Here is a 14,562-nt window from a genome sequence, read left to right as displayed (position 1 = left end):
TTGCTGTCCAGCCTGCTCCTGTGCTGCCTGTGCCCGTGCGTTCTCGAAGAGCGGCTCCTCCTCCCAGGTGGCACACAGCACAGCCGCCGTCTCCGGTGCTCTGCTCGGGCTTGTGGTGGCTGACGGTGACAGTGACGCCTGACAGGCAGGTGCTGGCTTGGAGTCACCAGTGTTCAGCTCCGCCCTGAGGACGGGTGGGAGGGGTCCGGACGGGACTGGACAGGGTCGCCCTGAGGCAGCTCTTCCCCGGCTGTGTGACGAGGGTGAGGGGGACGAGGGTCGGGTCGCTCAGAGGGGCTGGGAGCATGCTGGCGGGCAGAGCCGAGGAGGGAGTGAGTGTGACACGGGAGGCGCACCGCGAGCTTCAGCGCCCCTTGCTCAGGACGAACATCATCTCCGGAAAGGCCCGCTCTGGGCATGTGGCATCAGGTCTGTTGTGAGGGTGGGAAGGTCGTTCATGTCTCTCCAAGGTCGAAAGGCGAAGAGACTGCAGCTCCGTCTCCCCAGAGTGCACCGTGCACTTGGAGGGGTGGCAGGTCGCCGTCTCAGAACTGGCCTCTGCGCCAGGCCACTGAGTGCGCCCCAGAGCGTGTGGTTTGCACTTGGTGAGCAGTGTTGCTCTGGAAGTGAACAAGTACAGTGCGCTGGCCACAAGTGGGGTGCGCTGACTGGCCCGAGCTTGAGTTTCCCTGGCTCTCACCTCCCTGTCCCCAGTCGGGGACACGGGTGAGAAGAGTGAGGCGAAACCCACGAGGCCCTCGGGTAGCACCAGCACTGGGCTGTGCACCTGGGGCATCTGAGACATGGGAGCCTTTGGCCCTGACGCGGCCTGGGACCGCAAGTCTGCGTCCCGACGGAGAGCCTGGCTGCCGTGGCTGTGTGGAGAGTCTCGTCTGCAGTCAGAAAGCCGAGCCTGTACGGTGACCATGCGGCAGGTGACCCCGGGGCAGTCTGATGGGAGGGAGGCTGGGGCAGAGGCCGGAGGTGCTGGAGATGTGGGCCCAGGCTCTGCTGCAGTTCCCGGTATGTTCAGAGCAGGGTTTGTGTGCACTGATGGCTCTGGGCTGCAGATGTGCAGGCCGGCCGGCAGCGACTTCCCATCCATCCCTAGCAGGTTATGCCACAGACCCCAAAAGCCAAGCATGCAGTGGGCCCCGCGGCTTTGACCCCTTCTTGCCCTGACTGTCTCACTTAGCGTAATGCCCAGCTGCATGGTGCCTGGGAACGGCCAGCTCCTGAAGGGTTGTTTTCCTCCAAGCTGCTGGCTTGTGTCACCTCTGAAAGGGAGTGTTCTTTTCGACTGAAGCTGCTCAGTGTCAGGCCCTCGGGTGCTGTGCAAACAGTTTTTCCCTTTATTAGGCATTAAGGAAAAGAGGCTGGCCACAGTGCATTTCTAAAAAATTAATAAATGCACAATGAGGGCTAGCAGCCCCCGCAGTATTCCGAGCCAAGCGGGACTCTGCTCTCAGCCTGACAGTCCATGCTGACCTCATTCGGGCTGGGCCCGCCCTTCCCCCATGCGGGATGCCACATGGATCAGGAGAGGCTGCCCCCTTCCCCGCGTGTCCGCCTGGGCCTTAGCAGAGTGCCACACGGCCGCCTGGCTCTGGCTGTGCGCTGCCTGCAGGTTCTAGGTCTCTTCAGCCCCAGCCAGGGCAGCACCGCCCCCAGGCCCACTGTAAACCAGCCAGGCTGAGATGGGGCGCCTTTGCCCTGAGTGCAGCGATGGCGCTGACAGGAAGCTCCTGCACCCAGGGCCAAGTGAGGTGGGCGCTGCGCCTCAGGGTGCAGAATGTGACACTGCTTGGCCCCACCCAGGGAAGCCACCTCAGTGCCTGTGAGCCCCGGGAGCAGTGTCAGCACCTCCCTCCCAGGGCCTTGGGACCGGGCTGCTCCCCGGAGGCTCGAGGCTCGTCTTGGTGGTGCTTGTGCACAGTCCCCGGCAGGAGGTGCAGGAGGTTAGGCAGGCAGGCGGGGCCTCTGGGCCATCTTGAAGCTGAGCCCCATCCAGATTCCGCTTCCTCCCAGGCCCTCTCCGGATGGTGTCTGGTCTGCTGGGGCTGCAGCATACTCCCGCTAGCCCTGGGGCTGCCCTTGCCCTTGCCCTTGCCAAGGCCGTATCGCGGGCCCATGTGGCTGGCTCCCAGGCGAGGGCTGGGGGTTGGCTCAGCCATCACTCGGCCTGGGCCTCTGACTCCTGTCTTGGCTCAGTCGTCTAAGAGCTGCAGTGCTAGATCCATGGTCCAGCTTCTGGGCAGCAGGTGGCTAGTGTGGTCCAAGCCAAGAAAGTGACTCTCAGAAATCTAATCTGCAAGCTGCACAGAAATCACTTCCCTGGTTGCAAATTCATTCTCACCAGTCCAAGTGTGATTGGCAATTTCTTTCTCCCTCCCTCCCTCCTCCTTCCTTGCTTGCTTACTTTTGCAGTGCTGGGGATCAAACCCAGGGCCTTGAGGTGCTAGGCCAGCTCTGCCACTGAGCGGAGCATCACCCCCAGCCCTCTATAGTTTCCTCCCCCTTTCTGTGTTCATCTGTGCTCGAATACAGGGCATTTCCATTTGTTCTGGGAGTCAGCAGAGCCCTAACCCCGGCACGCACACCCTGTCCTGTGGCTTCACCGGCTCAGCCCTGGGCCTGTGCTGACCAACAGATGCCAGTGACAGTGAGGGAGGGGAAGCCTCGCCCTTGGGCTCCTGGCTCCTGAGCTCCGCCACCCCGCAACATGCTCAGACCACAGCGTGTCAAGGAAGCCCGGTCTCCCCAGCCCAAGTCAGCTGACAGCAGCACCTGATTGGGACTGGAGGAATTAGCCAGTGGTGGCCCAGATTCAATCCCCAGTACAGCAAAACATAAACACTTTCATTAGATTGGCTTGACATTTTGTCAGAACCACATCCATAGCTGAACGTGGTGACACATGCCTGTGACCCAGCTATCTGGGAGGCTGAGGCAGGAGGGTCACTTCAGCCCAGGAGTTCACGGCCTGAACAACAAACTGCATCTCATTAAAAATTAAAAACTTGCTGAACCGGGGGTTTAGCTCAATGGTTTTGCCGCCTGCTGCACAAGCCCGAGGACCCAAGTTGGATCCCCAGTACCAAAAGTTCCTAAGAAAAATGGAACTGGTTATAACTAATTTTCAATAAAAGGAAGCTGTTTAATATCATTTGTATCTAAAGCAAAACGAAATTCTTCATCAGAATGCAGTTCCCTTTTTAAACCTTGACGTGAGCCAGCATTGCGAATGCAGAAGCCCGCGGAGTCGGCAGGGAGGGCCGATTCCAGACAAACTGTGACGCAGCGAGAGCAGCCGGCCTCGGTGCCCCAAATGGTGTTCACTGCAGGGCTGTGCGCGAGCGTTCAGGGCTCACGACCCCTGAGGTCCTGCCACCTGTGCATCAGAGGAGCTGGGCCTGGTCAGTGCCAGGAGCCCCCAGGGCCACCCAGCACCTCCACCCACCTGAGACTCACTCGTCTCGCTCATTCCTCTAGAGACCAGCAGGAGGCGTCTTTGCTGCTCAGCGGCGGGGGAGTTCGGGACCTGGGCGGTGGGGCCCGGCGTCGAAACCAGTGCTGGCCCTCTGCTGGCGCAGCTCCTGAGAAGGCCTTCGTGTGCCCCTTGGATTGGCCACGATTTCCAAGACCTGGGAACTAAATGTACAACTTCCAGAGGAGCTGCCAGCAGGGGACGCACGCCTTTGGGAGCACGGGGCTCCTGGGGCCCCGGCCCACTGCCTGCAACTGCTCTTTGCCGCTGCTTCAGATCCCGGTGCTCGCTCCAGGCACGTGACCAGCCTGGCCTTGAACCCACAGTGATGCTCCTGCTTCAGCCTCCTGGGTGCTGGGATGACAAGTGTGCACCCCCACGCCTGCTTGCCCTGAATTCTAAAATAAATCTATTCGCTTCCCATCACTAGAGATGCCTGAGACGAACATCAAGAAAAAAGGCGTGTTCTGGCTCGCAGTTTCTGAGGCTGTGCCTGGGATTGGACAGACGGTGGTGGAAGACACGGCCGTGGGGAGAGCAAGCTGCCCACCTGGTAGCCAGGAAGCAGGCGAGGAGAAGGGGCCAGGGGCCCACAAGGTCATGCCCCCAGCACCCCAAGACCTGGGCTACGCCCTCCCCAGTGGCTGCAGCACTGGCCCACAGCGCCCCTGGGGATGGGGCCAGGGCTCGCAGGGGCCTCCAGCATGCAGACCAGACTGGAGCAGCGTGGAGCCTGACCATTAGGATGCTTCGGCTGGTAGCACAGGACCCCCCTGGCCAGCCCCGGGTGCATCCCAGCCTCAGTCAGGAGGGCTCAGTTGTGCCGTGGCGACAGCCCGACCTCAGCGTCCCCAGGGCCCAGCAGCTGTCAGGTGGTCTCTTGGGCCTGCTGGCAGAGCGGCCCCAGACCATCACTGTCATGGGTTGCGCCTGGCACCCCCCCGCAGAGCCCCAGGCCCAGGCTTCGGCAGATGGGGGAGGGAGGACGCCTGGTCTCTTCTGCACATGGACACCAGTCCTGGCCAGGTGTCACCACAGAGCCACGAGGCACAGGCTCACCGGCCAGCAGCGGGGTCAGGCCCCTGGTAGCCGACATTGATGTCCAGCACCATGACGTGAGCCCAGCCCTGTGCTACCCCATGCACCTTCCTGGCCACCCAGCTTTGCTGGCTCCAGCATGCTGTGTGGCCGTCCATGGACACCCCGCATCTCTGAGCCTTCGTGTCCGTGTCTGTCGGTGAGGGCGATCTCCTGGCATGCCAGATACTGCACCCGGACCTGTGACCTGTAACCTGGCTGGCTGAGGGCTGGGGTCAGCCAGGCCCTGGTGTGAGTCCTGCCCTGCCGCTGCAGTGGGCGTGCACCCATGTGTGCGTGTGGGTGTGCGTGTGTGAAGCACTGCCCTGTCCCAAGCAAGCCTGTTCCACAGAATCAGCTGTCTGAGACCGGCTGCCCTGCTCGAGTGCCCATGGGAGAGGACACCATGCTCTGCACACCTCCCCTCTGCACAGAGCCGCTGTGTCTGTGCGAGGCCCCGGGACAGTCTGGGCCGGGCAGGGTAGCTGTCTCCCATCATCTTGACTGGGCTAGGTCCTGCTCTCAGAGGGGTGGCCTGGGAGGGGACAGGGCACCAGCTGTCCTCTCAGAATCTGCTCCAGGGAGGCGCCCAAGGCCCGGAAGGCCCCGGACACTCCCTGATGATGCCAGCGTGCCAAGCCTGTCAGCCCAGCTGAAGTGCCCGTCCCTGTGGGCCTGGAGGGAGGGGGTGAGACTGTGTGTGCTGGGACTTGGGGACAGCCCAGTACCTCCGGTACCTGAGTGAGCCCGCTATTTCATCATCCTCAGAAGCTGCTACTTGGATGCCTCCCAGGACGGGGAACTCACTTCTCCCCTGTTGGCTGGCGGGTGAGTCAGGACGCTCTTACCTGACAACAGCTGAGGAGCACTGAGCTGACCGGTCACCGCCTGGGGACAGCCTAGCATAAGGGGCACCGTGGACTCAGTCCCAGCTCTAAGCCGGAAGAGGTCCTCTCGCTGAGCCCCAGCCCACCCCGATCTCCCCGAGCAGGGGCCATCGTGCCTGTGGGACAGGGCAGATGAAGCACAAGAAGGTGGCAGCTGGCGTGGATGAGATGTCGGGGCTGTGGTAGTCCCGGCACCGAGAGGCTCCCTGCAGAGGACTGGGGTCTGCGCCGGGTTTGGGGCCTGCTCTACCCTCCTGCCTGCGGGGCTCAGGCAGCTTCCCCCCAGGGCAAGTGGCACGGTAGCAGCTGTCCTCACCTCAGGGGCTGGGTAGACAGTGGCTGCAGCCAGCGCTGGGCACAGAGGGCACTTCACACACGTGGGGCCGTGGCCCTCAGTGCCTTGGGCACCAGACTGACCTGCTGGGATCGCCTGCATCAGGGCTGCCCAGGCTCTGCTCCCCCCATTCTGGACAGTGGGCGAGGGACACCAAGGGCTGGGAGCCTCACGGGTCGGGGTCCCTGTCCTCCTGGCCCGCCTGGGGGACCCCAGCCCATTAGCGGGGCCGGGGCGGCAGCACCGCCATTCCAGTCTGTGCCACTGGGTGGCGCTGCACAACAAGAAACCACAGCCTTCAGCAGCTCCTGGGCCCAGTCATCCTGAAGGACAACTGGAGGGTTCCCCTCTTGCCCGTACTGAGCCCAGGCTGCCCAAGTTGCAGACCAGAGCTGTGACCCTACCCAGCCGGCCTACGATTCCCTCCCACGCCCTGCAGAGCCACTTGGAAACAGTGACCCCAAGCCCTGCCACGGGAGCAGGGCCACGAGGGCTGGGTCTGCACTGCGCTCTGGGGCCTGGCCCGGGGGATCCCCATGCCTAGTGGGCAGCGAGCTCGCCAAAGTGCCTGTGTCCAGGGCCTTCCCTGGTCTGCACAGCACTCACCCCACAGCAAGGGCTGGGCGCCATTATCACCCGTCCTCCAGAAGGGGACACTGAGGAACATGCTAAGTCCTGGAGATGTTTCAGGGCCAGAGCAGGGCTACCCACGAAGCGTCAGCGTCGGCTCCAACTGTGGCTACATCCCAGCCGCACTGAGACGGGTGCAGCTGTCCCTTCCGTGTGTTTCCCGTGGCCCGGGTCCTCACTGTGCCCACATGAGCAGGGCTGCTGGTCACTCCTGCCCTGTCCCTACGTCCCGGGAGGCCTGGGCGGGTCCTCCATGGGTGTGACAGGCCTGCCCCTACCCACAGCTGCTCCCCCGACCTGGTCACCTCCAAGTCCAGGCCTCTCGTGGGTCCCACCCTGTCCCCTTCATTTACTCCTCTGTCTGAGGAGCAAGGAGCAGCCCAGTCTCTCCCTCCACTCACCAGGACTAAAGTGAAACTTCAGGAAATCAGCAAACTGGCATTGTCAAAGATTAAACCACTTTGTTTTTTCTTCTGGAACCGGGGATCGAACTTGGGACCTTGGGTTTGCCAGGCAGGCATGGCACCACTGAGCTACATCCCAGGCCCCAAATAGTAAGCGACTGAAGTCACAATGTAATGTTATACACATGTGCAGCTACTGCAGATTCAGAACGCCTCGCCTCTGAGTTATGTCAGGACGCTTCCCTCGTGTCGTGTGCACGCCTTCACGACCTGTCACGTGCAGCCACCTAGAGTCCCCACTCGGGGACATGCAGTTGGCTTGGAAGCAGCCACGGGGTACCCCAGAAATGTGCAGCTGCCACAAATCAGACCCTCCCTCCCCCAGACCCTGAGGGCTGGGTGAGGCAGCCAGCTGTCCCTGTCCCGGCTGCGCTCCGCCCCAGGAGCAGGCTCAGTGCTTCCGCTGGGTCACGGCCTTTGGTTGCTTTCGCCTTCACCTCCGTTCACCTCCGCCAGGTGCGGGTCTGTGTGTCACATCTGCCAGCAGCGGGGAGTTTGGGGCTGGAGAGGCTCATCAGCTCCTCTCGAGGTTGGCAGGTGGGGCTGAAGGCACCCTCGCCAGAGTGAGTCCCAGCACTGGGGCAGTTTGGGGACAGCTCGCAGAGTGCGCCTCGGGCTTCGCACTGACCTGGCCCGGCAGGACCCAGCACCCGTGAGTCCCAGGGAGGTGGGAGTGGTGCCCAGACCCCCATGTGGATTCCACGGGGCTGCCGCCAGTGTGAGCCTCTGTCCCCTGAGGAAGAGGGCTAATCGAGCTGCCTGGCCTAGAGGGTGTGCAGTGTCTGGCGAGGAGTGGTCACTCAATAAACAGCAATTCACGGTTTTATCTTTGGTTTCCTGTCAGTCTCTCCCGGCCCGGTCAGCTCCTCTGTGCCCCTGGCCCCAGCAGGGTTTCCCAGGCATGGATGTGGTTGCTCGGCATCCATTGCTAGGCAACACTGCTATTCTGGGGAGGCCACCTCAGGGAGGGCCTGGCTCTGGCTTCTCCCAGCAGCTTCTGCCTCCTGTGGCCTCTGCAGGCCTCAGAGGGGCCAGGTGAGGACCTGGCCAGGAGAACAAGGCTGGGGCAGCGGGAGGGGTGAGAGGCGGGCAGGGAGGGCCCAGAGTTTTGACCACGATTCCCCGGAGCCCGGAAGAGCTCCGCCCGCTGTGAGCAGGTCCTCCGTCACTCAGACCTGTTTCCCGCTCCAAATGGGGCAGCACTAACGGCGAGGCATCGGGAGATGCAGCGAGACACCAGCTCTGACCTCAGCGTGGTGGCTGTCGCCGGGGGGCAGAGGCTGGGGTCCCTGACGGCTGTGCTCCTCCTCAGGCCAGGCCTGCCGCCCACCGCAGTGCTGGGGAAACTCCCCCTCGGGGTGATCTCCCGACACACGAAGATGAGTTCGGGGGGCTGCATGGGCCCTCTGAGGTTCTAGGCCACCACCTACTCCACAGCCTATGGTGAGTGCCCAAGAGGATCCGGCCCAAGGTTTCCACAGCGTGGGCACCGCACTGAGCTGCCCCAGCCCTGCCCCTCCAGGGCCCTGCACCGCCTGCGGGTCCTGCGTGGCCATCCCTGTCCCTGTGGTCACAGCGGCTCTGACAACCAGGCCCTGCCTGGGGCCTGCTCCTCCTCGCTGACCCTGGGCCTGGCGTCCCTGCCCCTGACCAGCCGGGAGAAGTTCAAGCCCCACCTGGGCAGCCATGTGGGCACCAGCTGTAAGTCCAACCTGTGCCTTGGCCTCGTATTAGCCCAGCCTGGACACCCTGGGGTGCCGTCCGGGTGACCCTGACCTGCCGGACCCTCGACCCCCGGACACGAGACCACGGGACCGCCTCAGGCTCTGAGGCCTGGGGCGCCCAGGGTGTTGGGAGTCGTCCGGGAGAGGGCATCGGCAGCACCACCCTGGAGGACAGAGGCCCCGGGCCCCCAGCTGCTGTTCTGTCCCCCAGGGGACAAGGCTGGGACACCTTCCAGTCGGTGACCAGCCTGACGGCCAGGGCCCCTGCCCTGGGACTTGCAGCAGACCTGCGCTGGCTACGGCTAGGAGAAGCCGGGCGAGGGCCCCTCACGGTGGTCAGCACAGGCTGTGCCGCCCCACGCTGCACCCACACCCGGCCCTGCCACCACGGCAGCGGCGTCCTTGTCGTCCACCTCCAGGTTTCCGTGCCCGTCACCGCCACCTGCCTGTCACCCTCAAGACCCCGAAAGGACCCTTGCTACCTCCTCTGTTTCCTCTTCTCTTCCTTCCTTTTGCCGCTGGAGTCAGGAGCCAGGGCCTCGCGCGCTGACCAGTGCTCTCTGCCTGTAGCCGCGCCCGCCCGAGCATCTTTCGTGCTCGAGGATGAGGAGAGCAGGGGGAGGCAGACAGGGCTGAAGGAGAAGTGGGGGACTCAGGACAGAGCCCTGGAGGGCCCGGTCCCCATGGAGGGAAGAACGCTGGGCTGAGGGTCCAGTGGGGGACAAGTGGTGCAGAAGCCGGGCTCCCTGGGCTGTCCCTGGCCCCACAGGAAGCGACTGTCACCCCCCCCCCCGGCCAAGAAGGGCCACTTTGACACCCAGGAGCACGGGCCACGGGCCATCCCCGGGCTGGAGCCCCCGGCAGTGCCCCTGCCCCTCCAGCTGCGGGACAAGGGCTCTCCGGGGCGGGAGGACGCTGGCTAGGCCAGTGGTGTGGCGCTCCGGGCCACAGGGCTGGGCGGGGACATGTGGCAGGGCTCCCCTACTGTCCGTCCGCTGGCCGCCTTTGTTCCCTGAACCATGCTCTCCCTGTCCTCGGGGCCCACGGGGCTCGCGTCCAGGACTCCCTGGCCCACCGGGTCCCCATCACACTGTCCAGGGCCTGCGCTTCCTGACGTCCGAGTGCAGCTCCAAGCGTCTCCGGGAGCTGCCCGCCCAGCCCGGTAGGCGCACGAGTACGGGCAGCCGCTGGCACCGGGACAGACCCCAGGGAGGTGCGGGGCCAGGCAGGCGGCCGGGTGACAGGGCCCCGGGTCCTGCCCCACAGACCTGCTGCAGAGGAGGCCCATCGGTGCCAGGGAGGACCGGCTTCACCGAGGGCTCCACCCAGGGCCCCCTGGGCTTCCAGCCGCCCTCCCGGGCCGGCCGGGGGACCTCGTGAGTGCAGGCCCACGAGGGTCCCGGGGGATTGAAGCCCACCCTCTCGGGCCCCCAGGGGTCCTGACCAACCAAGTGGCAGAGCTCAGCTTGGAAAGGGTTGCGGGGATGTTGCTGCTCGAGCCAGAGACCCCACTTGGAGACAGGAGACAGGGTGAAGGCACTGGGAATGGCCAGGACCTGAGGATGCAGGCCAGCACCTGGCTGTCCAGCTCCCCCTGAGGGCCCGGCCCTCTTCCTTCTCCTGAAAGCTTCCCCTCCCCAGGTGTCTCCGTGAGGCCCATCTGTTTTTTTGTTTATGCTTTTGTTTTTTACAGTACCAGGGATTGAACCTAGGGCCTTCATACAGGCCTGCATCCTGCATCCCCAGCCCTTTATTTATTTATTTTTTGGTACCGTGGATCGAACTTGGGTCCTTGCGCTTGTGAGGCAGGCGGCGGAACCACTGAGCTAAATCCCTGGCCCTTCTTTTTCTTTATTTTGAGACAAAGTCTCTGTAAGTGGCTAAGTTGCCCAGGCTGGGCTCAAACTTGGAACCCTCCTGCCTCGGCCTCCCGGAGTCCTGGGATGACAGACATGTTGTGTCCCCTGCCTGGCTTTAGGGGCGCCCTTGCTGAGCGGGAGCCAGAGCGGGCTGGGGTGGTGGATGCGGGCTGGGCTGGTCCCTCTGGGCCCTTCCTAGGCCCTCCTTCAGCCCTGCAGTGTCACCGGGGCAGCCTTCCCCCCGTGACCAACCCGCAGGCATGGAGCTGCTGCTCGGGAGCCCAGGCTACAGGGCCCTGGGGGTGGTGGCCCGGCGGCTGCCCTCTGGCACCCGTCCACAGCTACCCTGCACCCCCAGGGAAGAGAGTTCCTGCCGGTGTTGGCCCACGGCTCCATGCGGGAGATGGGCTACAACCGAGTAAGCGAGAGGACACTGAACCTCAGGGTGAGGGGCCAGGGGTCCCCAGGAGGAGGTGTCTGGGCAGAACTGGGGTTCCAGGGGGGCCCGGGGCATGGGTTGTACCCTGAACCAGCGGATTTGCCCTCCGTGCCCCTGCAGCCTCACCGTGCCCTGTCCCCTGCAGATGTCCCTTCCAGGCTCTGCACCCAGCAGCACAACCCGCGGGCACTTCCAGCCACCCTGGCCAATGCAGCAGACCAGCATGGCCCTGCTGGGCCTCGAGACAGTGGCCAAGGTGAGGTCTTCTCACCCTCGGCGCCGGCCCTGCCCCTCCGCGGGAGCCCACAGGCTTCAGCCTTAACACCAGCAGCTACGTCTGCAGCCCACGAGGCCCTGTCCGGGACAGCCGGAACCTGACCTCCAACCGCCAGGGTGAGCCCCGTGGCTCTCGGGCCAGCTGCCCTTCAGGGGCTCGGGAAAACAGGGCTAAACCCAGCCGTCCCGCTGGAGAGCAGAGCGGGGGGATCCCGGGAAAGCAGGGTCCCCGGGTGACACTGAGCAGCCAGGCTGGTGGGCAGGGACGGTGGAGGTGCAGGCGTCTGCAGTAACCACTGAGGGGCACAGCAGGTGGGTGAGAGGCGCCCGCAGCAGGAAGGCTCTGCTGGGTGGCCCTGGGCCAGCAGCGGGGAGGGCTTCCCGGGGCAGGCGGCCCCAGAGCCCGGGGAGCTCGGAAGGGCTGGGAAGGGGGAGTCACAGGAGGGTGTGAAGGCAGCGATGCCCTGAGGCGCAGTCCCCAGGTTCCCCTACGCCTGTCTCACACAGCGGGATTAAAGGGGTCCCCAGTGCTGCCCCACCCTGTCCCTGCCCCTCACCCCTGGTCCACAACTGCCACTGACCGCCAGGCGGCCCGGGTCCCTTCACTGGGTCCGGGCTGCAGGAGGAGGCCGTGGCTGGAGACAGCTGGGGGCCGAGAGCGAGGACACCCACGAGGGCTGGGGGAAGCAGCGCCCCGGTCCCGGCAGAGGCGGGAGGCCGGTGTGGCAGAGCAGGAACCCTGGTGGGCCACTGCGGCCTCTGCTGGGCCTCCTGCCTGCTGCCCCTTGCCTGCCTAACCCTTGCCAGGTCCTCACACTGGCCTTGTCCCAGAGGTGCGACTGCTGCTCTCCAGCAGCGTCTGTCTGCTCCCTCGCCGTGAGCTCTGGGCCCAGTGTTCGAATCCCTCACTTCCCGGGGCGCTGTGCGCTCAGTGCGCAGGCGGAGGGAAAGGGCGGCCTGTGGGGGAGTCGCTGGAACCCTCCCTACATCCGGTGCCACTTCAGCGTCGGGGGGCAGGGAGGGGATGGCGAGCTCCCCAGGGACAGCCCCAGGGGACCAGGGCCCGGGCGCCCTCAGCCAGCAACCCCTCCACCCTGTGTTCTTCCAGAACGCCCCCAAGGGGCTGGACAGGGAGGGCTGGACCTGAGGTGGCATCCAGCCTGTGAAGCCGGGCAGCTGCGCCCTCAGCCAGGGCCTCACCTGCCCGGGGCACAACCCCAACCCCCCCGGGAGCCTGGTGCCCACACCCCCCTGGCCTTCTCCTCCTTGTCCTGGGACACCGCTGTTCCTGCAGTGGCCTCTAGGGGGCGGGGACCTGAGCTCAAACCCACAGACGGGGCTGGGGCGCTGCTCTACCTTGTCCTCCTCCCTCTGCAGAGCCCGGAGCCCCGCTGACTCCTTCCACGCCCCTCCCTGCGTGGGCTGCTACCCAGCACACTGCTGAGGTGGGGCCCAGGTAAGGGCAGCACCGGCAGGAGGCCGAGGCACCCAGTGCCGCCTCCCAGCCCGGGACCTGGCCCCTGGGACTCGCAGGACAGCGCCCCAGAGCCCCGGCCCACACCGGCCCTCCCTCCCTACCCAGGACACCAGCCCCAAGGGACAGAGCAGCCCAGCAGTTGCCCGGAAGTAAAGCACATGGGGGAGTGCCACATAGTGTCCCCACAGGCTTGGAGAGCGAGGGCTGTTTTCGGGGTGCCCTGTGGGGCTCAGGGGTCCGGGCAGGGCCAGACTCAGAGTCTGGGACCTGCTAGAACCTGGAGCCATGGGCTCTGTCTCCTGTGCTGACCCAAGTGCAGGGTGACGGCAGGACCTGGGGAGGCAGAGGAAGAAGGGTCTCTCCCACCGTGTGACCCCCATTCCCCGGCCACAGGGTGGCATGGCAAGGCAGGACTTCAGGTGGCCAAAGGACAGCATGGCTAATCCTTGTCCCATAGTCTGTGCGGATGGACAGCCAGACCCCAGCGTGCAGCAGAGCAGGGCACCCTCTGCAAGGATGTGGACAAGGAGCCCCAAGGGTGCTCACTAGTGGCACAGGCACTAAGGACACTGCAGCCTGGCTCTGGGCTCCCAGCAGGCATTCGGCACCTTTTGCCACTCATCCAGGTGCATTTGTGCAGTGCACAATGGAACAACAAGCTTTGACTTACACACAAGGAGCCTGGCTCCACAGGGCAGCAAGGGGGAGCAGCCCTGGGCAGGGGGGTGCCCCTGCTCCCAGCCTGGCACAGCCCAGCAGCTGTGCCCTAGCCCTGTGTCCACGGCACATCGTGGTGTCTGAGGAGCAGCTCTGCTGCCCCCCGAGCGCTGTGCCTGCAGAATCCTGGCCCAGGCCTAAGGCTGCCTGGCGGGCGGGCTCCCTTGGGCTGTGGGCGGCACCAGCTGGCTCAGCGATGGAGGAGGGAGCTGAGGCCTAGCCCGGGGTGGGGGTGGGAGCGGGAGCATCACAGAGTCCCCCAGGCTCCGCTACCGAGGACACAAAAGCACAGGCAGAGCCTGTGGCAATGACCCAGAGCCCCAAGCACACAGGCACCTGGATGCCATGGGCAGCACACAACCCGGGGGCACAGCCCGATGTGGGCACGGGACACAGAGGGTCATGTGACACCTGTGACACTGCGTCTCCAGGCACGCACACCCATGCTGACATGCAAGGACACGGACATAGACACGGAGACCCATGTACATGTAGACACACGTGCACACGCACATGGCACCCCAGCCCAGGCCCTCTACCTCCTCCCCACCGTGGGCCTGCAGCTCACATTTCCTGTCCTGGGCCTATTGGGGCCACGGTGTCGGGATACAGAGCCCGATCTCACCCTCTCTTGTTACGGCCCCGTCTCCACTGCCTGCAGCCAGTGTCGGGGCACAGGAGCCGGGGCCACCCCATCACTGCCTCCTGTGCATGGCTGTGCCCTGGAGAGGGGCCTGAGCAGCCCTGTGTGTCCTGTCCCGGCCTGCAAGGGCTCCCTCAGGGGACTGGGGGTGCAGCAGGACGGGGTGCACCGGGCCGCAGGGTCAGCCCCGCCTCTGACACTCAGCCAGGACCACATGCCGACCCAGAGCCATCGCCCTGACCTGACAGCTGTCCAGCCGGGGACACGGGCTCCCTTGGGCATGGGGAAGCGGTGTTCAGCGCTTCTGACCTGGGGAATGGTTGGGGTGGCGGGAAGGCCTGGCACCGGGGACAGCAGGGCTGGTGCAGACAGATGGTGTGTGGCACCCAGAATCGCTCCTCCGGCTCCCCGCGGGCATCTGGAGAGACAGTGTTCTCCAGGCACCGTGCCGCTCCAGCACTGGCCCGGACAGGACGAGTCAGCCCCAGCCCTGCCCTGACTGCTGGGGTTGCAGGGATCCCCACTCCCTGCAGAGAGCACGCTGCAGC

The 14,562-nt window shown here is 64.8% G+C and overlaps 1 protein-coding gene across 1 annotated transcript; it reads left to right on the top strand.

Moving 5' to 3' along the window:
- The first annotated feature begins 182 nt into the window (after positions 1-182).
- Positions 183-13,590, top strand: Saxo4 (stabilizer of axonemal microtubules 4). Its single transcript, XM_087203790.1, is given in 12 exon segments — positions 183-8,326; positions 8,534-8,593; positions 8,595-8,702; positions 8,815-9,246; positions 9,373-9,526; positions 9,702-9,765; positions 9,870-9,900; positions 9,902-9,979; positions 10,709-10,907; positions 11,047-11,155; positions 11,196-11,295; positions 12,276-13,590. Coding segments are annotated over 12 exon segments (1,905 nt in total). The 5' UTR covers positions 183-8,102; the 3' UTR covers positions 12,622-13,590.
- Positions 13,591-14,562: the final 972 nt, after the last annotated feature.

Source organism: Heterocephalus glaber, unplaced genomic scaffold, assembly GCF_053883595.1.
Source record: "Heterocephalus glaber isolate CG9 unplaced genomic scaffold, H.glaber_assembly_v1.0 deba00001806, whole genome shotgun sequence".
Taxonomy (NCBI): domain Eukaryota; kingdom Metazoa; phylum Chordata; class Mammalia; order Rodentia; family Bathyergidae; genus Heterocephalus; species Heterocephalus glaber.
The sequence above is the reverse complement of the archived record's forward strand: the minus strand, read 5'-3'. Positions and strand labels throughout refer to the sequence as shown.